The sequence below is a fragment of the Buteo buteo genome, chromosome 15 (assembly GCF_964188355.1).
Source record: "Buteo buteo chromosome 15, bButBut1.hap1.1, whole genome shotgun sequence".
NCBI lineage: Eukaryota > Metazoa > Chordata > Aves > Accipitriformes > Accipitridae > Buteo > Buteo buteo.
The window spans coordinates 22,006,763-22,028,370 of record NC_134185.1 but is presented as its reverse complement, the minus strand read 5'-3'; the positions used below and the strand labels follow the sequence as shown (position 1 = coordinate 22,028,370).

At 40.6% G+C, this 21,608-nt stretch overlaps 1 protein-coding gene across 1 annotated transcript in view; it reads left to right on the top strand.

Annotated features, from left to right (window-relative positions):
- Positions 1 to 6,160: 6,160 nt before the first annotated feature.
- RFX6 (regulatory factor X6) overlaps positions 6,161 to 21,608 on the top strand; it is a 36,773-nt gene continuing 21,325 nt past the window's right edge. The window contains exons 1-6 of the mRNA XM_075046382.1: positions 6,161 to 6,338; positions 6,629 to 6,785; positions 8,397 to 8,520; positions 10,069 to 10,130; positions 17,904 to 17,981; positions 21,086 to 21,113. Of these exons, the coding sequence (XP_074902483.1) occupies positions 6,161 to 6,338; positions 6,629 to 6,785; positions 8,397 to 8,520; positions 10,069 to 10,130; positions 17,904 to 17,981; positions 21,086 to 21,113 (627 nt within the window). The remainder of the gene's footprint in view (positions 6,339 to 6,628; positions 6,786 to 8,396; positions 8,521 to 10,068; positions 10,131 to 17,903; positions 17,982 to 21,085; positions 21,114 to 21,608) is intronic.

The following is a 21,608-nucleotide window of genomic DNA, read 5'->3' as shown; positions in this document are numbered from 1 at the left end:
GGTCCAATACCTGAGTGTCAATATAAAAGATATTTCACACATAAATTATGAACAATAATTCTACTGAGCTGCAGAGCACATATATCTGAGCATTTATTTACTCCAGGATGTATAACAGAATCTGTTGAATTTTGGTGGGATTACACCATTACAAAATTCACCTAAAACTAAGCAAAACTTCTAGGCTCGCAGTGCAGACAAGGAAGAGAAACCGATTTGCAAGAGGATAATTTGTTTCAGTGGGTAATTTGCCTGATGTAAATTATCCCTGGGAGACACCTTTTCCTCTCCACTGACTGTAAAGGGAGACTGAGGTGACCAGATTAGACTCAAAAAACTAACTTTGAGAAAAAGTTAAGCAAGACGTATCCTATACTTCATGTCCAGGGACAAATACCATGATTGCAACTAACATATATATAAAAGCGCCATTTTTGAAGAGGAAAATAATAACAGATATATGTGGATATATGTTTTAACAGTTCTACTTCATAGTTTAGGTTTCACTCAGTAATAAGCAATATCGATAGGATCCCAATTCTCAATGGACACACCACCAAATGATAATAAAAATTCCTAGGCACTAGCAGTGCTGCAATGTCCATGGTACTAATGGCTCCAGCTAGCTCAGCTCTGCATCTGCCCCCTCCCTTCTGTCTCCCAAAAGCTGAGATCAGACATCTTGGGTGGACTGTCCACTCCAGCAGCAGGGGGTACAAATGGTGGGTAAGATGGATTGTCCACCTGCCTTAGCTTTTTGTGTCCCTCCTTTCCTCCAGCAAAGAGCTGAAGTATGCAGAACTGCCAGTCAGGGAGGGTGTGTGGATCTCAAAAGAGGATTGAGGTAGGGAGAGGTTGTGTGCTGGAATAGTCAGTCTCTTAATCCCAGGAACAGGAGAAGAGGACAAGGAGGTCCCAGTGCCCTCTGGCTCACTTTCCTCTGCAGCCTGTACCAAACAATAAATTGTCACCAAGAGCTCAAATCTGGAGCTAACGATGAGAAAAAGGAAATTATATCCTAGGCCAACACAAACCACCCTGAGCCTCCCTGGCTTCATCTCCACGCAGTTCAGCACTGCACAGTACTGTTTGATTCTAGTGTCAGGAAATGTTGAAATAGTCTTTCCCATCCCCACCTCTAAGGCACTGCTTAGCAGAAACCAACCTCCCGACTAATACAGGATGGGAGCCGTGTTCCCAGCTTCCTGGGAAACTTGAAATCCACCTCTTCTCAGCTGTGACAGCAAGTGTTCGAAAGAAAGATGAGAATCAGATTTAGCCTTTGGGAAAGGCTTTTCTTTCTTATGGCATTACTAGCTTAAATACCTATTTTTTAGGCAAAATATGAAGTATCTTGCTCTAAAATTATGCTTCTTTGACCCCTAAGACACCTACAGAACATCTACCTGTAATCAGTTCAAGTACGGGGATATTCTCCCCATCTACTGCACTATTTGTTAGGTGCTGCTGTGCTGATTTGCACACAATGCAGGGAGAAAAGCAGTCCCTGCTGCTGGAAGGTTAGTCCTAAAGTCCATTCTTCTAAGCACATTGAGGCTATAGACGGACAACAACTTAAAACTTGAGTTAGATCCTGAAAATTTGTTCCTAGCATGGAACCCATTTTGAAAATTCTGGATTTGCAGCTCAGAGACGTTTGCTAAAAAGGACTCAGAGCACTTTTCTAGCCATGATGCTAGCCTTGGAAGAGAGTACAAGGATAAGAATGTTAACTGATAATGAAAGCAGAATGTTTTGTTTATATGAAATATGACCTTTCCATCAGGATGAATGCTTCTGAGATTACATCAAACAACAGAAAACTCAGAATTAACTCCTTGAGGTAAAAGAGTAGTTCACAGTGTGTTAGTTATTTTGTAAGGGACTTTTTCAGTTGCCTCAAATCAACACCTTCAATAGGCAGGTGTGACAACTTCTTACATCTGAGGTCCAGTAAACAAAAGATAGACTTGTGATGGTTTGCTTACGCTGGAATAGGTACTTCAGAATGCATTAGTGAGACAAAGGCTCTAGGGAAGTCAGGTAAATAAACAAAAATAATAGCAAAGGTGTCACTGAAGGCAGAGTTGAAGGCTGGCTCAACAGACTAGTAAATGGACTTGAAAATGGAAGCAACATGGTACAAAGAGAACGGTAGGAACTGGATGGAAGCAAGAATGGTCTGAAAGAAGGTAATGGGGGATGAAATAAGACAGAAGATGAAGACCAAAGCTAGGGCAAGTGTTGTAGTTTCAAAAGTCTGAAGGTATCATGATTTTTAAGGAAGTTAGAAAGAAAACTGCAAAGCTGCGAAGAAAATTACTTGAGTCTGCAAGCCTGTGGACAACTCCCTGGGGTTTTTGGCAGTCCATGTTGGGAGCGGTGCTGGTAAAATGCCACAGATGTACCATGCAGGTACCAGAAATGTGACAATTAAAACTACTCCGAGAAATCCCTGAGAGCAAAGCATGACATGGTGACTGCTGAGTAGGTATACTCTGAGGAATGGAAAAGAAATCTTCCATGTGATAAAAAAAAAAGCAAAAATAAGTTCAAATAAAGAGAAAAACTAAGTTGAAAAAAGTTGGGAGGCAGGCGCAACACTGGAAGATACAAGGAGATGCAAGGAACTGGTACAGTCAATTTAATCATACTGTGTAGGGTTCGGCGTTCGGAAGATCTCGCGATGTCACGGAAAGTTAGAGGGTTAGTCACAGCCTTGTGATGTACCTGTAATCCCGCCTCCCCTTGTTAGTATAAAAGGAATTAACTGCGCAATAAAAGGCGGAAGTTGGCGCTCACACTGTGTGTGTTATCTGTCTCTTTCCCTGGTCCGGGCCGACCAGTGACCTAAGTGTGGCACCTTGATATGTAGCGAATGCTACAATACTGGGGTTTTTTTAGTAATGAAATGACAAGAGAGTTGGAGAGGAGACAGGACAACAGCCCTCAAATACTGAAAATGTGATGAAAATAGAAAAAGAGTAATCATGTTCTTAGGCAGAAAAAAGCAGCAATGGACACAAGCTGAAGGGAGATTGTTTGACACTAAGAAACATTTTTCATTGACAGATGATCTGGGAATGATGTGACCTTCCATCACCGGAGATCTTTAAGAACAAGTGAGACAAACAGTTTGGGGAATCATAGAGGTATGGCATATACCTGTCTGTAATCCTGCCTTGTTTCCACTGGAAGGGATGGGATGGAGAAGATGATCTCTATCAGTCCATTAAGTCCTTCAGCACTATGGTTCATGACTGTGAAAATGAGGCTGAATGAGAGAATAAGCAAAAATTTCAAGAACATCGTCAGGAATAAGTGGCAGAGGATAAGATACTGAACTTGAAGACTGTATGTCCATATTGCCAAACACACCTACAGCATTAGTATCAATAGGAGGGACAGGCCCATAAGGACAAGAATCATAGGCTGGCTGAGCTGAGCAGCAGTCCCTGTGACTCTGTAAACAGACACAGCACCAACCTCCAACTATAGAAAAATATTTTCCATAAAGCAAAAGAATTTGGCTGTTTTATTGCTACAGAAGCAAATAGTTCAAACACCACAATTCCCCTTTGCTTGCTAGGATTAATCTTTCTGTCCTATAAACTACTTTAATGGCCAATGATTTCATATAGAACCTTTTTAAAACAATTTGACTTTATTAAAGAGCACTGTCTGTCCCCTGTCAGAGGGAAATATTTTATATTTCATTTATTGTATATTACTTATTAAAAAAAATCCCTTATTTCCATTAATTATAGAGTAGATATGTTTGCTCAGATATTGGCACTGGATGATGTACCTGTTCTTGTGCATGCCTTAAACATTATGTGTTTACTTAGGAGCACTGGCCTATGCACTTTTCTTTCTTTACTACTGCAAACATAAGCTTAGTTTTACAAAGCTGGTAACACCACACAACAATCTTTCACTGGCTTTGAAAGAACAAGTAGGAGACCGTTTGTATGAGCCAGAAAAGGTTACTAGGTCCAAGGAGAACTTCTGTTTACTGAAAAAGCTCTTAAAATCATCATCAGTTTTAGGTAAAGCTAATTAAATGAGTGCCTGGCCCTCAGAAGGGACAGGAAGGGACTACAAATGGCTGTTGCCCCAGGACAGAAACTAGCTGGTCCCTGGACTGGACCCCTTACTCAGTTAATCCCTGTGTTGATGATGGCTAGAATTCATTAGTGTCACTGAGGATATTCTCACATCATAGCAAAGGAGAACCCTGATCTTATGCAACAAATAACTACATTTAGCTGTATATTACCAAAAAGACAATGACACATCGGATTTTGCTCACAAAAGATTCAACACAACAATTAGTAGCTGGGAGGTTCTCTTATACTGTAGAAATACTGATCCTCATGAGACAAATTCTGAAGTACTTGGGTCAGCCTAAAGTCACAGAGAAGTCAGAGGGACAAATGCACTTTTACTGTAACCTCAAAAACAAAGCTATTGAAACCTGAAGCTGAACTGTCTCAGCCAGTTACGCTAAGAACTGATGCGCTGACAAAGTCATGTATGGACATAGGCACATGGACAAAGTCATGTACAGCGTCACATATGAAGTAAGAAGGGGACATGGGAACAGTGAAGAAATGTTTGAACGGAGTAACCAGTAAGGAAGGAAATATATTTTACACAGTTAAGGGAAGAGGTGTAAGTAGGAGCAGCAGAAAGTTCAGGCTAATGGCCATTTTTGACTCTGGGACTCTCTCACAGGTCTTCTTCATTTCTGAAGCCCGTCATTCATACATACGACGTGTTTTGGGGCCTTTTGGCAGCTACAGGCACACCTGGGGCTTTGTTAAATACGGCTGCGACAGCTGATAGCTGGTCTGATAATGCATCTGTGCAGGAGTGGAAGTGGTGATATTCTGCTGCTTTGTACTGCTGGTGGGATCAATGACTTGAGGCGCAACGGAAGACTGGAAGAGAGTAGAAAGAAGAACAGGTCTTCACAAGGTTGTGTCTGTGACAGCCCAATGCTACTTGATGGCTAGAAGAATGCCTCTAACATTCCTCTGATACAGCATTTCAGGGCTGCTTGCCACCACAAGCCATACTACGATTTCCCAGCCCTTTTCTGGGAGAAGCACAATGCCCAGGATTTTGCTTTAACGAGGATGTATTAGAACAGTGGATGTTGCAGTGATCGCCCTAATTTTCCATCCTACTGACAACTTTGGAAAAAGCAGGGGCCACCTTTCTGTGATCGTCCCCCGCCATCCCTCTCAGTCAGCACGCTGAAACAGAGCGAAAAGCAAAGCCAGCGTCTGCCAGATCAGCGTGATTTATTTATTCGCACAAAATCAAGATGTTCTGCTCCAACGCCCACCAAATTACGCTAGGAAACAACGGAATACTGACGGTAAGAGACGGTGCCCAGGGGCCTGCCAGCCAGGGCCGCTGCCCCTCTCGGCCTTGTGGCTGCCAAGCGGCTGCTGCCAGGAGCAGGGGGCCCGTCGGCCGCCCCTCGCCCTCACCCGGAGGGGACGAGCAGACCCCCCGCGGCCGCCCCCTTGCCTTCGCCGCGCTGGGGCCGGCGGGCCGAGCGCTAACTCCCTCACGCAAGCGAGAGCCACCGCCGGCGGGAGTTAATCATTAAGCCCCCAGCAGATCCGCTCCGGGCCGGCTCCCCTGAACGTCCCCGGGCCTTCAGCCATGCCCCGTCCCCTCCCGGCCAGGCGGGACCGGCCTGACTGAGCACGGCGGAGGGCGGGCGGCAGGGGCCGGCAGAGCTCCCCGCTGCCGCCCGACAGCGACCTCCGGGACCCCATCCGAGGCGGAGCCCCCCTCCGCGGACGCGGGGGAGCTGCCGTGAGGAGGGAGTGGCGCCCGCGGGCCCGGCCGCCTCAGCCCGCCCGGGAGCCATGCAGCCTCCCTGGAAGGCGCCGTAGGGCAACACCTGTCCCCCGCCGCCTCCCCCGCCTCGTCGCCTCTCCTCCCCTCACGCTGCCGGCGCTCGGCTGACACCGTCTCCCCGCCGAGGTGCCACAAGCCCCGCGCAAAAGGCCGGCGCGGCCCATGCCCCAGCCGGCGCCCTCCGCTCCCTGAGGCCGCCGCCGCCGCCGCCGCGCAACGTCCCGTCCCGTCGGCTGCCGCCGCCGCCCATGGCGGGTCAGGGGAGGCGCCGGTGAGGAGCATGGCCAAGGGACCCGAGCAAGAAGACGCCTTCCTGCACCTCCCGGCCGCGCAGGAGGATCGCTACGAGGGCTTGGTGGGGCGAGGCTTGCTGCCCTACGCCGAGGAGGGGCTGTGCGGCGCGGCGGGCGCCGAGAGGCGGCTCCCGGAGCCGGCGCTGCCCGCCGGCATCAAGGCAGGTAAGAGGTGGGGTGCCGGCAGCGTTCCCCGTCCAGCCGGCGGGCAGGGCAGGTGCGGGCAGGCGCCCCGAACCGTCGCTGCTGCCCGGGATCCGGCGGGGACGCGGGGTAAAGCGGCTGCGGGGCCGCGGGGCGGCCCGGCCCGGCCCGGCCCCTCAGGCAACGGCGGGCAGGGCGGCCGGTTAAACGGGCGCCTGCGGGGCCGCAGTCGCGTCGGGAGGAGGGCGGCGTGCTGCCGGACCGTAACGATGCCCTTGGGTATCTCTTCTTGTTCCCCCCCCGGCGCTCAGAAACACGCTTCGCCAGCGAAGCCCTCTCCTCGGAAGAAGAGGATGCGGGTGCTGGCGACGGCGCACTAAAAGCCGCGGACCAGAGCCCGTCTGCGAAGAAGAGCATCACGCAGATCATGAAGGACAAGAAGAAGCAGACGCAGCTCACCCTGCAATGGTAGGGCTCCGGCGCCGGCGGCGAGCCCCCGCTGTCCGCCCCCGCCCCGGGGCGGCCGCGCTGCGGGGCCGGCGGTGTCGGAGCCCCCCCGGGCTCCGGGGCCGCGGGCCCGGCCCCTCGGCGGGGAGACCCCGGGTCCTCCGAGCCGGTGTGACCGTCAGGCCCAAAGGGACGTTTCTTAAAAAGCTGAGCCGGCTAGGAGGGTTGCATCTCACGGTTCTTTTAGAAATACCTGTCATCTGTGGGATGCTTGGTTAGTTGGGTTGGGTTTTTTTTTTTCGGGTAAGCCTCGTCAAAAAACAAGGACATCCACCCCCAAATTTCTGATTTTTTAAATTGGCAGAGGTTTATCATTTAGCAGAAGTCTCTGTCAGGTTCTCACAGTGCGTGACTATCGATGAAATATATCCAAAAAATGTAGAAATGAAACATTATTTAAGAATTACATTTGTGAATGGATGTTTTAGTTATCCTTTAAGGCTATGACTGTTAGATTTTCACTGCCTTACAATGTATTTTTTTACATTATATTCTAGCATCCTTGGAAGCCCTAACTTTACTTCATTTTATCTGGGCAAAAAATTAACCAAATAAGAGGTCAAATTCTGCAGACATTAACTGATAAGTGTTTCTATTAAGGCACACTTGAAATTAGGGAGGAGCGCTGTTGCATTGAATTGGAATTTAGTTACTGAATGCAGACTGAAAAATGAGAGTAATCCAAATTATCCAGTTTCTTAGTCTAGTTTAAATCTGCCTTCTGAGTGTAAATTGTAAGGATTTGAGTCTGATGAGTCAGTGCAAAATTATTCAGTATGCAGCATTTACTACAAAGTATTTTCTGACAGATTTGTATAATTTGAGAAATAAATTTATTGCACATCATCCCAGGAGTAGCAAATAATGTAAACTGATAAAGAAAAGAAACAAGACAACAGTGAAATACCCATCTGTTTCTAAGAGTTCAGTTCAAGTGAAGACAGACAGTTTTTTACTTCAGTTTTTAAATTTTTACTTTAATGATCATCACTAGGCACTTGTATCCTGTAAACTGATTGGGAAGCTACATAAAAATGCACCTGCTTCAGAAAAAGACAGTTCTTTGCTTTTCAGTATGGTTTCGTCAATAAACAGCTTCAGGTCCAGTGTGGAAATCAAAAAGCAAAAGTAGGAAGAGATGAGACATTACCTCGGTGTTAAAGATACAGTGGGACAGAAGACACAAGTTCAAGCCCTTGCTCTGTTCAAAGGACAGACTTAAACCCAAGTCTTTCATAGTCTAGTTCGCGCTCTTATTTTCAAAGCAAGGCTGCCTCTTAGGTGATGACCATTTACTTATTTATGTAAAGCAAAAAAGTCCAGACATTGAAAAAGACTAGTTAAGAAAAGGGACCTGGCCCCAGGTTTTCCACATTCTGCAACTAACCTAAGCACCAAGTGTGCAGTCAGTCTCTAGTGTCTCTTTTGTTCAGGACAAACTCATCTGTGTGCTCTCGTGGAATTCTTCAGTAAAATTAAAAAAAAGAGGGCAGTACCAAAACCCAGAAGGAGAATAAAATTGGGAAGCATGGCGTGTTGCTTCTGACTCTGGCAGTTTCTTTCTCTATACAGGCTGGAAGAAAACTACATTGTCTGTGAAGGAGTTTGTTTACCAAGATGCATCCTTTATGCACATTATTTAGACTTCTGCAGGAAAGAGAAGCTTGAACCTGCATGTGCTGCAACTTTTGGGAAGGTAAAAAATAAATGCCTTCATAATTTGTTAGATTAATTCTTTGACAGAATCACAATTTAGTACACCTGTGTCAAAATTCGACTCAAATTCACATGTTTTCTACTGCTCGTGTACATGGAATCAGACTAACTACACTGTTCCATATGAAGGGATTTTATGACAGCTTTAGGAGAATGAAACTGAAATTCCCTTTGATTTATTGTTATTTCACACAAAAAAAGGCATTCTCTTCGAGAGCTTTTTTTTTCCTCTTTGATGATGACATTAATAGGGTTCTTTCCACAAAACCACATCTGACATGGAAGACACTTTTAATTATACTAAAGGCAGTGTAAAGTGAGATGTAACGCAAGAAGCAATACAAGAAGGGGAATAAAAATTAATAGCACAGATTGCTCCTGAATGAAAAATTGTTGATTCATCCTCTTTTGTACCCTTCCCTACAATTAATCCTGAAATCATTTAATGAAAGGGAGATGTGAACTCTCCACATTAAATCCTGAGTAGTTAGTGAAACAGGAAACCAAAAATGCTTCAAGGATCATCTTTTTTTAAACATCACTGATCTAGTCATTGTTCATACATAGCAAAATGCATTAATTTAATGAAATAATAATAATGGATTTAAAATCCAGTTCATAAAATCTTCACTTACTAATTTTTTTCTCTTGAATTGGATATACTGAGAAAGTATATGCCTAATTTTCATTACACAGTTTCAGTATAAATGAGGAAGACAATAGTTTTCCATTTAAATATTGTTTTGACAGTGATCTGTCTATTAGATATATCTATTAGATCTACCTCTATTACTGAATTACTTTTTTACTTAATAAACCTTTTGCCATAAGCATCATTCTTTACAGGAAGAGTAGAATGTTTTTAGGGCACTAATCTCAATCTCAGGAGTCCAGTGACAGAATCTTCTGCTTGACTTGGATTAAATCACATAACATGAATTCTTTATGTGCAGCATAGAGCTAACAGAAACTTTCATAGGGTTTCGGTGAGCATAAATAAGTTTAAGACAATGCAGCACTTCGATAGTGGATGACACACAAGTACCTGTTAAGCAAATATTTGCTTGCTTTAACCTTGAGATCACACTTTTCAAATCAAAAATCAATTTGTTTTTAGTTGTTTGACTTTGAAAACAGAATAGCTAGAGGGCAGATCTTTCCCTGGTTCTGTTTAGATCTCTGAAGCAAAAGATACAGTTGTAATTTAGGGACCTGAATGAAACAGGACCCTTGTGAAGAAAACTAGATTTGAAATTGTAGAAGTGAAAATGGAAAGGAAGAACAGGTGGGAAGGGTGGGAAGGAGTTTATGGGTGGGAAGACTGGAGATACACAGCAAGATGGACGGGGATGGAAGGACCCCTGCAGTGTAAAACATGCTTAATTGTTTATGTTGCAACACAAGTGTCACAAATATTTATTCATGGACTACATTATTAAACCATATATTTACACTATGAATTTTCTATGAACAGATTGCTAAGAAAGTATACCAGTGTTAGAAATTAATACAGTTATTTTCTCTTTAGACCATTCGCCAGAAATTCCCTCTCCTTACCACAAGGCGGCTTGGAACAAGGGGCCATTCAAAGTAAGGCACAATTATCTGTGTATCCACTTATAGAATACATTCTAGGAATGACATGTATTTCCATGTCTCCACAATATATACTAACTATCAGGGAGGTTTATTCAGATGACAAGCTGCAAGTGATAACTTTTATGAAACTGATACAGAGTTTGAGTTTGAAAACATTACCACAGGCATAATTTCTAAAATTAAACTGATTGAGCTTGTAAAACTTGTCATTATATTTATAGAGCCATGCATTTGTTGCAAATAAATGTAAAAATGTTATATATAAAAACATTATGTAATACATCTGTCTTTGTTACAGCTGCTCATCTTTCTATAAATAATGTGCAATTTAACTACAATTTTATTTGCCTTTTGCAAACCTAACAACTTTCATTGTGTTCTCTACATAACAATATGGATTAATTTAAAGACACTAGAAAAAAGCGTTGTCTTAAATTGAGAAGAAGGTATACGTCTGCTCTTGTTGTGGGTAATTTAAAAGTACACAACCTGTAGTGCAGTCATTTCATGAATAATGTGTCTGATTAATTTGTATATTTGAGCTGTGGAATATTAGGCTGTAGGATTAGATCACAGATAATTAAATATCACCTATGGTGAAATTTTTATTAGTTCTGGTTCTGGCATCATGCTTTTGGGCATGATAAAGTTAGTGTAAAACTGTGGTGAACAGTAGTAACAACATATTCCCTTACACCCACCCTCGCTCCTATGTCCTGATATCAAGACTGCTGACGAAGGACTGATGAATTGTCCCCAGTCTGATTTTGTTTTTTAATAGTGGAATGCTACTTCTTAACGAAATTAAAAACTGTGTGGTGTATTGATGTAACGAATGTAGAGAAGTCAAAATAATGCTCTAGGGTATTGCTAATGTCAAGCTCTGAGTTAGGTAATTCTAGGAAACTTCTACTCCTGTTTGGAGAGTCACAAATACAACAGTTTTCTGTATTGCTTGAAACCAAGACTGGCTCTGAGCTTTTCTGAGTGCTGTGCTTTAAACTGTTATTTCAGTGTTTATCTATATGTGGTTTAAAAAAAAAAATTAAACCTAAATAGTGTGCCCATATCATTCAGCATAAAACAGAACTAGTTAAATAATTTTGTTCTTTTAAAGTAACTCTCCTTAAACCTAATGGTTTTCAATCTCAAATCAAATTTAGACCAGATACTTATCTGTATATTTCTATTGATTTCAGAATATGTTTTCCTAAAAATAAGATATTGCTACGAGGAGCAAATTAGGATAGATATTGTGTCCACCTTTCTCTGTGTATGCAGAAATTAAACATTTATCCTTAATGCCTATATTTTAGGTGATGCATGCCTTTAAGTACATGAGTAGCCCTAGGATTTTTCTCCTGCTTAAAATTACAAATGTGTTTATGTACTTACTGAATAAGATCCATGAAACTATCCTTGACTTATAGAAGAAAGCACAAAGAGTTGATGGTTAACTGAAACAAAACTAAAACCCAGAAAATTAGCAAAGAAACATTTTGCTAATGAATAAGATAGAAAACCAGAATACTGGTAGTAATAGAAGAAACTCAAACATTCTGTTTGTTTGGGAAAACTCTTTATTTTGAACCGCTTAGCCTTTAAAGACAAAGTTACTCTTGTCTTTCAGTAATTTATAAGCAAAACTCAAAATAAAAGGAGACTGAAAAGGAAAAAAAACCCTACAAGACCATGGTTTTCCTAAGTGCTTTGCAGTGTACTACAAATGTCTGAGATACATTGTTTACTTTTATAATTTTGGGGGGTTGTTTCATGTTATGCTTGGTTTTCTTCCTGTCTTAGAAAGGTAAGAAATAGACAGTTGATTACACCTTAGTTTTGCTGAAGAATGCATAGGAGATGTCATTTGTGAATTTCAGGTTTTGTTGCAGTATAAATGAAGGTGGAGAGGAATTTAAATTCCAAATTTTTACAAGGACATTCTATTTCTTGAGTATGTCTCAAGTATTTATTTTAAATAATCATTAGTAAGAATAAAATCCAAAGGAAATAAAGCCTGCATAGAATATTTTTCCTTTTTTAACACAGGACAGTTATTGCATAGTTTCTGTCACAGTCTTACAAACTTGTAATCCATTGATTTTTGTCAGGAGAGAGTATACAATCTGCATTGTGTAGAGGAAAACTGGAACTGAAGTTCATTTCTCTTTTTGTAGATGACCTATAGATGCTGAATAGAGGGGGTTTGAGGGGAGTCACTATTAGAAAGGTTATTTATAGGGGAAAAGAGGGATTTCATGTATTCTCTGTTGTATTGAAGTTCAGCTATGGTTACAGGCATAAGCTTATGTAGACTTAGCTTTGCTGCTGGTATTGTGTTTAAGATTTTAGGAGAACTGGCATTCACAATCTGTGCAGGAATATTTGACAACCTACTAATCCATCAATGCCTTGGTTAAGTCTTAGTCAGGTTCATAACCCAACGTATTTGGAGAACCACTTTCAGGTTATAATGAATGAGATAATACAAGGGGAAAAGTCTCCCAAATGCTCATTGTATTTTTGTTCTGACATATCTAATGAATTGATAAACAAGGTCCAATTAGGATCCAAACTTCCAAAACATATCGTGTGTCTGCATAATTTAAAGCACAGTAAGTCAACCTCTGTTAAGTGAAGGAGTATGTTTCAAATGTAGTTTTTGACATGGGAATTTAGCTATAAAATAACTCTGTGTTAGGACTTGTGCCACTATATTCCCCTTTTCTCTAAGGCATTTAACAGTATTAACACAGAGATACCTCATGCCCAACATTTCTTCGGCAGATCCCATATCCCTACTGACCTTGGTGGTATTATGTGCCATATTTTCATATGGATTAACTGTTCTTGAACAATTTCCTCAAAGGGATGAGGCACCAGGAGGTTTTGTTTGAACATCTGGCATTTGTTTCTCCTTATTTTTTTTCATTGGAGTTTTCCTCAGAGACTTTTCCTCTGCAATTCTCATTTCCACTAAGATACATTTACATTGTTCTTGCTGTGCAAAAAAGGACCTCACAAAAGGCACAAGTGACAATATCTTCAGTTCAAAGACTGAATACAGCAGCAAGTACTTACAGAGAAATGACAGTATAAATAATGATCTTTGATTATCTATTTATCGATCTCTGATGTTGTGGACTATATTCCCCGCAGAACCTCGGGCTCACTGAGGAGCAAATTCATTTTTGCTTTCACCAGGTAGCAGTTAGTTACACAAATGCAATTTAAAGAAGTATTTCCATTAAATTAATAAGCAAATTAAGGGGCTGTTCCTCAGTTTTTGTAAATGACTAGTCACCCTATGCTTTTATGTCAGCAAGGACTCTAAATGTTGTAAGCTGTTTCTATGTGGAACAAAGGTGGGATACTGGGTAAGAGACACTTCTTACTAGCAATTAAATCCTATTTTTTTAAGCATGGTAGTGTAGTGACATGTTTTATTTTTGTTGTTGCTATCATTATTTTGATATAATATTAGTAGGAGCAGTAATAGTACTAACTGTTCCTAACAGTGGTGTTTCATATGGCAGTATTGCCTAGGAGCTCTCATCATTGTCCAGGGCTCTGCTGAGCCATATGCTGTGAAAGCATGAAAGGAAAATGACAATTCCCCTCCAATGGAATCGTTGTTCTTTTATCGCAAAGAAAAGCTAACTCCCCACCAGTAAAGTGCCTTAATGGATGCTGCATGCATACACAGTAATGTGTTGATAGAGCCTGGCTGTGGTCAGAATAAAGCAAAGAAAATCAGTTACCTTTTCCATCATCTTCAAGGTGACAGAAATTGTTTTTCTCCTGCCCTGAAACAAGGCCAAGCTCTTCCTAGCATTCTCACGAGCATGAATTGGATTTGAGAAAGAACTCCTGCTCTAAGGTGTGGGATACAGGTGCTGTTTTAAGGTGTGAGATACACAAATATTAGTTCCTTCTCTGATTCCAAGCAGCATTTGTCATCTCCAGTTCTGGGTGAAGGAGAGACTTAAAAACAGATCTAATAAATCCCAGAACTTCAAGTCAGAGTCTCTCTGTGTTCACATCCAACAACCCTTTTGTACAAAAGTGTCAATACTAAAACACTCATTTAAACATTTGACCAAGAAGGTACAACATATTGGACACAATTTTGTTAACAAAGTTCATTCATCTCTCATGCCCATGCTAATCACTCCAGATTGCTTAATGTAGGGGAAATTTTCTATATTCCTGCTGAGTGGAAGAAGACCCAGCACAATAAATACTGCAGACTGCTCTCTTCTTAGATTAGTATTTCATAAGCAACAGTTGTCTGCGCAGCAGGTTCTGAATCTGCCTTTTTGCATAGGTAATGTTGAACGTACTCTGGTCACTGCTAGAATTCAGTTATAACTTTCACAGTACATGTATTACCTGGAGCAGGTATTTGGGAAAACGTACATACTGCTCAATCCATAGACACAGAAGACTGTTTGAGCTCAAGTTACAATTTAATTTCTTTGTAGACTTTGATCAATGATGAATCTTAGCTTTTATCCATCATGTCTGAAAACTATTATCTTATTTATTAGGAGTGATTTAGTGGGTTAATAAAACTGATATGGCAGCTGGCCCCATGATAACAAGTTATTGCAAGTCCCTGAACAGCTTAAGCCTATCATTTCCTTATCAGCTATCATTTGTGTCAGTGTATGCTAAAATCAGGGCTACTAGTTGCATAGGAACATATGTTACAACAAACCACTGAAATTAAAAGAGGAAAGCAGTTCAGCTGTTTTTTAAAAGGTTTGTTACACAAATCAAGAATAAGTTCCTTATGATAACTGGTTTCATTTTATTAATTATACATTAGTCATATAAATAGTAAAATACTTATATACTGTACTTTCACATAGACATATACATATAAAGAGACAGAAAGAAGGTACTTGAAGTTGTAGGTTAAAGATGTTATCAGTGTGTCTGGGATGGGTATACTACTCTCAACAGGGAGCTCAAAATAAGCTATTCAGCTAATGACTTTGGCTTGTGAGAGAATAAAAATCTTCATACCTTATTACTGTATGAAGTATGCCAGACAGAGCTTGAAAAGTACAGATTATAATTTTTTCATTGCTTCTGTGTCATGACTAGAAAGCTGTATTTTTTAATACTAAAAATTCAACTACACAAATCGCCAAAGGAAATCAGAATGGTAACTGCTATGCCTTTAATACACACAGAGTAGGTACTGAAAATATCTATTCGCTACATAACAAAATGTCACAATGGTAAGTTCTGATATCTTGGGGCATTCCAGAGCAGGAACAAGTATATTGCCTACCACTGGAAACCTGAGAATCCAAAACATACAACAGTTCCTGTTTCTAGCCCAAATATGTTAATATTGAATTGGATGTTGAATAATTTAGATATTGAATATTATCTATGTAAAGAAGTAATGCTTTTCCTTGCCTCTGGCCCACTCCAACTTTAGCAGTAGGGAATTCCAAATTTGTGGTGAAAGTGTGAAGTTTTATTTTTAGAATTTAAGAAATGGCATGTGCTTCAAACTGGGAGGTTTAGGGTGTTGGAATGAGATGTAGGCAACTGCTTGCTTACATGGCCAATGACAAATGTGCAGATAACATTGTTAAAGAAGCGGTCACAGCTCTATTTTGTTTTTCATCCTGTTCAATGCACAACCTTTGCAATGTCAAGACTAAGTAAATGCTGTTATTTCAAAGAATCCATACATGTATATTTTCAATACCTCTTGTGTCACATCTAAAATTACTTCATTTTCATGAAAGAAGAAAAAATGTCCATGCCTTTAGCATTTGTGTCAGAACTCTGTCAAACATTAGGAGTTTCCACATCCAGGTCTCTGGCCCAAGTCTATCTGTTTAATAATCCTAAACCAAAAGTAGTAGTTGAAAAACATTAGGACTTTAACTCACAACGTAGGTGACACAGTGCTGCATGTGAACCGGAGGACAACAGTCTAGCATTATGGCATTTAATGAAAGGTCCCATTGGTATCCTAAACCACCCTGAGGTGTCACTTTGCTTTGATCAGCCAACTCTGACTTTAATGTATAAAAAGGGAACTGTTAGGAACAGATGGTGCTATATCTGAGCTTCTGAGTTTTAACAGGCATTTAAAAATGGTCAGTTCACCACATCACCATCCCTCAGAAAAATACACCTAGGAGGCAGGAAAACTAACAATAAAGAAATAGGGGAGAAACTTTTGGCCTTCCCTACGGGTCACCAGGTACAAGTGCGATCTAGTGGTATTACGTAGACTCATCAGTTTCAGGCAAACAGTAAAAGCCATGATGTTTAACAGCAGCCACTTTCTGTTACGTTTCTTGGCTGTAAAATCCCGAATGCACACAACAGACTGTCCAGAAACAGAATGACTATTTCAGCTGAGATTTTCAAAGCTATCTGGGCTAAGCAAATGTATCACCCTAATGAACATTTTCTTAAACATCATTTGTATCTAATGCCTTTAGTCAGCTTTGTCAATATAAAGCATTTGAGGGTTTTGTTCTTATCTGTCACTGTCCCATACAAAAGCAAACACTTAAGATTGTGATTTTTTTCAATGGGCATCACCAGGAACAGCAGAGATGAGCTGAAAAGTTTTGTTTATGTGTTCTATGAACTATTTGCTGGGGGGGTTGTGTCTTAAGAGTGCATTTCTTCAAGCTTTTGAGAAGTTTCAGTGAAGTTGGTCAATACGTTGCAAAGTGTTACCTCTGTGTTAAGTCTTGGTTTACATGCAATGTACTTGAACTACAAGTGTTAACTTTGAAGCAGTTCAGTTAAAACAGCTGCCATGGTGTTTTCAAGCTAATTTTAGTAAAAAACAAATGAACATGAGTATACTGTCCATAACATTCTTAGACAAATTTGGTTTAACACAATCAGTTTTTAAATCTATTGAGTGGAATTTATAAGACAGGGCCTATCACCTTTGACAGATGAACTCAAGCAAACTTTGCTATGACTGGTAAAGAAAGAGCTGCCCCCAGCTTGCTCTCCTGCCCTTCTCCTGAAGGTCACTTCTTTTGTAGCAAAATCAATGGAAAGCAGTAAGTATCTACTGCATAGCCAGTTTTCTTAGCACCAACATACCCTCTTTAGTGTCTTTGGTTGAGGTGTTGGGCTTAGCACTGCAGAGCCTGAGCAACAGGCATGTGCTCCTTCTTCCAGCTCTATCTGGGAGCAGTAATCTCCAGGACAGCAGTAAGGGAGACAAATGTGGATGAGAACTGCTTAAGCTGCTAAATAATTCAGAGTCAGTCAGCCTAGCACCTGAGAGAAGAATGAATGAATGACATGTTAGTATTTTTAGTCAGAGGAGGCTGAACACTAATTTATAGGGTACACTGGCAAGTTATTTTCAACTGAGAAGTCCCTTGTGGGACTTTCTAAATGTAACAGTGGTAAGCCTGATAAACCTGGTAGGTCAAACCCAGCACCCTTTCAACAAATGAAGTAAAATGAAAGAGAATGCACATTAGGGAAAAGAGATGTAACATGTTTCTAGGAGATTTGCTGTTCCAGCTACATTCTTGTAAGAGAGAAAGTGTTTTAAACTTAAAGGTCCTATCCTTGAATTTTGGATCAAGTAATGACAATACTGTTTTCTATGAGACCAGATTTTGTTCCATGTCAGTGAAAGGAATTGGTAGACATTGTTAAGAGAAGTTTTCAGAAAGCATTGAAAATCAATTTGACAGTTTGCTTTACTTGAGACGTCACTCATAAACACTCCTCTGTTTTTTTCCACAGGTATCACTATTATGGAATTGGCATTAAAGAAAGCAGTGCATACTACCATTCTGTGTATTCAGGAAAAGGCTTAACCAGGTACAATAACATAAATTCTGAGACTTAGTCAGTGAAGGTCTAACTTTAACCTTCCCTTAGGAAGGTATTTGTAGGACACTAATTTTTATTGATACCAGAACTAGTAATGCTGAATATCTCAATGTCTGGCATTCCCAGATTTAAGTAGCAGCTTGCTCCCTGAAGACATTGATTTTGTTTTAAGAGGTTGATCTACATCTTTTGCTAGTGTCTTCCAGTATGGCCCCACCACAGTCAGTGTAGAGCTGTATCAACTTATAACAGCAGAGGATTCGTTCAAGTTCGTGTGAGGTAGCAAAACACCATTTCCAGAACACTTGTCTCATTTTGTTTGCTTGTGTGTCACCCTCTGAGTTCTTTCCCCAGGACAGCTTCCCATTATGAAACGTCTGGAGAATGGTGTGAAGCTGGCACCTGTGGGCAGGAGGGAGGGGTCAGTGTAGATTAATATTTACAGGTCCTTTGACTGGCTAATATCAGTTTAAACCTAACCCAGGAAGCTCTAATTATATTTATTTAAGGGACAGCTAGCAGGATCAATATGTTACGATAGCTGCCTGTTGGTTTGCCAAAGATTAATAGTTCGTAAAACAAATGTGTCCATTCACATATGGCTTGAATGACGGCTTTCATTGTCTACGGCAGTATACCTGTATAAATGGGGACTCTGAGAAAGGAGAGGAATAAATGAGTTTATAATCACATATATGAAATTCAGCCGCTGGTAGATTTAGGTTATATCCAAAGAGACTTTTTCCAAACAAGAGTACAAGTGTAAAAATTGAGGGTAATGTTGCCAATGATGCTTAAAAGGACGGATCTCTCCATTGCAGGACTTAAGGTATCATAGACTGGAATATGCTGTTTCCTTATCCAGTATTTATCCAGAGCTGCAGAGGTGTTACTGGTACACAGAAAGATGAGGTTCCTCATAATGCAAAATTATCTTGAACAAATTGCTCATTTAATTAACTAAAAGACAGTTATTTTAATTTAAGGGAATATAATCACTCTTAGTCGTCAGCTTTATGTCAGTCAGTGCCCTTTTCATGTAAAGCTCTGTCCTTGCACAATCTAGCAGCAATGAATGCAAAGAAAGTGCAGGTTCTGCAGAATTCCCCACGTCTGGATTTCTGACAGTATACACTCACATAAAGATGGCATAGATACTCTCTAAGATTTCCAGGAGTGCTCACTAGATTCACTAGTTAGGAACCTTTTCTTTGTGTTAGGACTTGTGCTCTCATGTATGAGATGTTGAATTTTCAGGGTCCAGGAGTCAAATTGCCTTCCTAGCTGATTTAGAGCAGAAGTTCAAATGCTCGTTTTGCACGGTCTGGGCCATCATTGTGGTTGGATTTGTCTGTGTAAAGAGAATGACACAGTAGCCTGGGGTTAAGAACAAGCTTCTGGGTAAGGAAAGAGTCAGGCAGTGTAGGGATTCAAAATTGAGAGTGAATCTCCCAGTTGCTTGCTGCTGCATATAATGATCCATCATAAAATCTGTCCTCCGTCTGATGTCTGTTCCGGTAGGTGAGCTATAAAAATAGTTCCTGGCTCAAGCTTGGGGGAGAAATAGGCAGGGAAAATATACGGGTTGATAATGGTATCAGATCACACCATGCCCATGCAGAAATGTAGGCATATGGAGGCCTTTACCAGCAGGCTTGCATGTTAGATGGCAGCTTGTCAAAAGATTAGAAGGGGCAATGGGCCTCAGTTTAGTTGCCTAAATATAGGCCTCTACTGCCATTTCAAACTTAATTGGCATTCATGTATTAATATTTAGGCAATTGAGCTGAGTACAGTAGTCCTTAAATGCAGGGTTGCAGATGCCTGAATCCTTAAATTGCACTGTAAATTTGACCTCCTGGTTCCTTTAAGTATCAAGCCTTGCACTGTGAAAGGAGCATACCTAAGACCAGAAATTATTAGCATCCACAGCACTGTGTGAAGGGTAGCTTTAGCTAGCAATTAAGGCTCTGGAGGAGAAATGCTAGCAGATGCTGCCTCATGTTTTTGCTGTACATTCTGTGTACATTTTGCTGCACATGTGGAAATCCACAGTCTGTAACAAATACATCCAGCTATGAAGCTAATTAACTCCAGGTTGTAATCAACTGAGTGATGCCTTCTTTCATACTCGTCTATCAACAACCAAGGGAACTCTGTAGGTAATATACACTGGATCATCATGTGATGGGAACTGTCAGGCACTTGGCCTGGGCAGGAGGAATTCCACAACCATGCAGCCTCCTTTTTTCTGTCCTGCCAGCAGTGCATCTCAACAGCATGAAATCACAATATTGCCGCTATTAATTATAAGACCTCATGTTGCCCACAGTATCTTATCAGTTGGCAGCTAGCAGAACAGGAAATAACAATAATCAAACAACATTTATCATTATACTGTTCCATTAGAATCTCTATCATTACACATCCTCTACTTTAGTAGTTATAATTTAAATGTGCTTTCTAATTTCTGCACTGAAGAGTTGCCTGATAGTCCAGTGACTTCATTGGGAATCTCTCAACTGGACTCTTAACAGGACATGTGCTATACTGCAACACATTTTTTCCAGTTAATGAATCTTTGATCTCAGAAACGCATTTCATCTGCATTAAAATAATACTGTGGTGAAAAAGAATGGAAAATCACAATGATTTCTTCATTTTCCTGAGAAGTGTAAATTCTAGATATATTTTTTCTACTCTGAATTTATTCATCTGTATTGAAAACTTTATGTATTTCCTTATAAAGACCTTATGGACTTGCAGCTGTGCTGGCCTTTTGCTATTTGTGAAGTTGCAAAGATCCAGAGAAAAACCTGAAACTGAGTTTTATACTCTACTCTTTGGTCAATGATCTGAATCTTCATGTTTCAGAAGACATCAGTAGGTTTCCTTATATCCTCAGGCACTTGCAAACCAATGGAAGAAGTTAAGAAAAAAGCATGTTTTTTAATTATAATTTCATTTGGAAAAGTGTGATCATTTTTCTAATTGATCTATTTTATATATCTATTTTATATGTGTGTATATATATACAAACTCTAAAAATATTCTGCTTATGAAAAAATAATCAAATGTGTTTATTTTCAAAGGTTCTCTGGAAGCAAGTTAAAGAATGAGGTAAGTGCTATAGTCTGTTTCCTTTCACTTCTGGTATAATCCAAATAATATGTGACCTGTGGTTTTCTTCACATTCATTTCTTTGAAAATTACAGCAATATTTTTCATTAAAACCTGCATAACCTTTTTTCATGAAGCTGAGTATTTGCTCCTCTAAATATTCAAAGAAAAATAAGATTGGAAGGCACCTCCTGGGGTTCCTGTTCCAATCCAGTTCCCATAACTGCAGAGGTTCATAATAGATCCTCTTAAGCAAAGGATCAAGCTCTAGCTTAATTTTTTACATCCATTACTTTTGCAGGAGGGCTTTTTCAGAATCTCATTTGTCTGACTGGAAACCGAAAGATTTTTTTTTAATAAACTGAATTTTATACCTCCTGGTCAGGATTGTCTTTCTCTATTTTTTGCTCTTCGTGACATTTTCCTGTGATACGTCTTTTTGCTGCTTTTGCTTGCTAGATGGAACAAGCAGCAGCTTTTAGTCACTTCTGATCA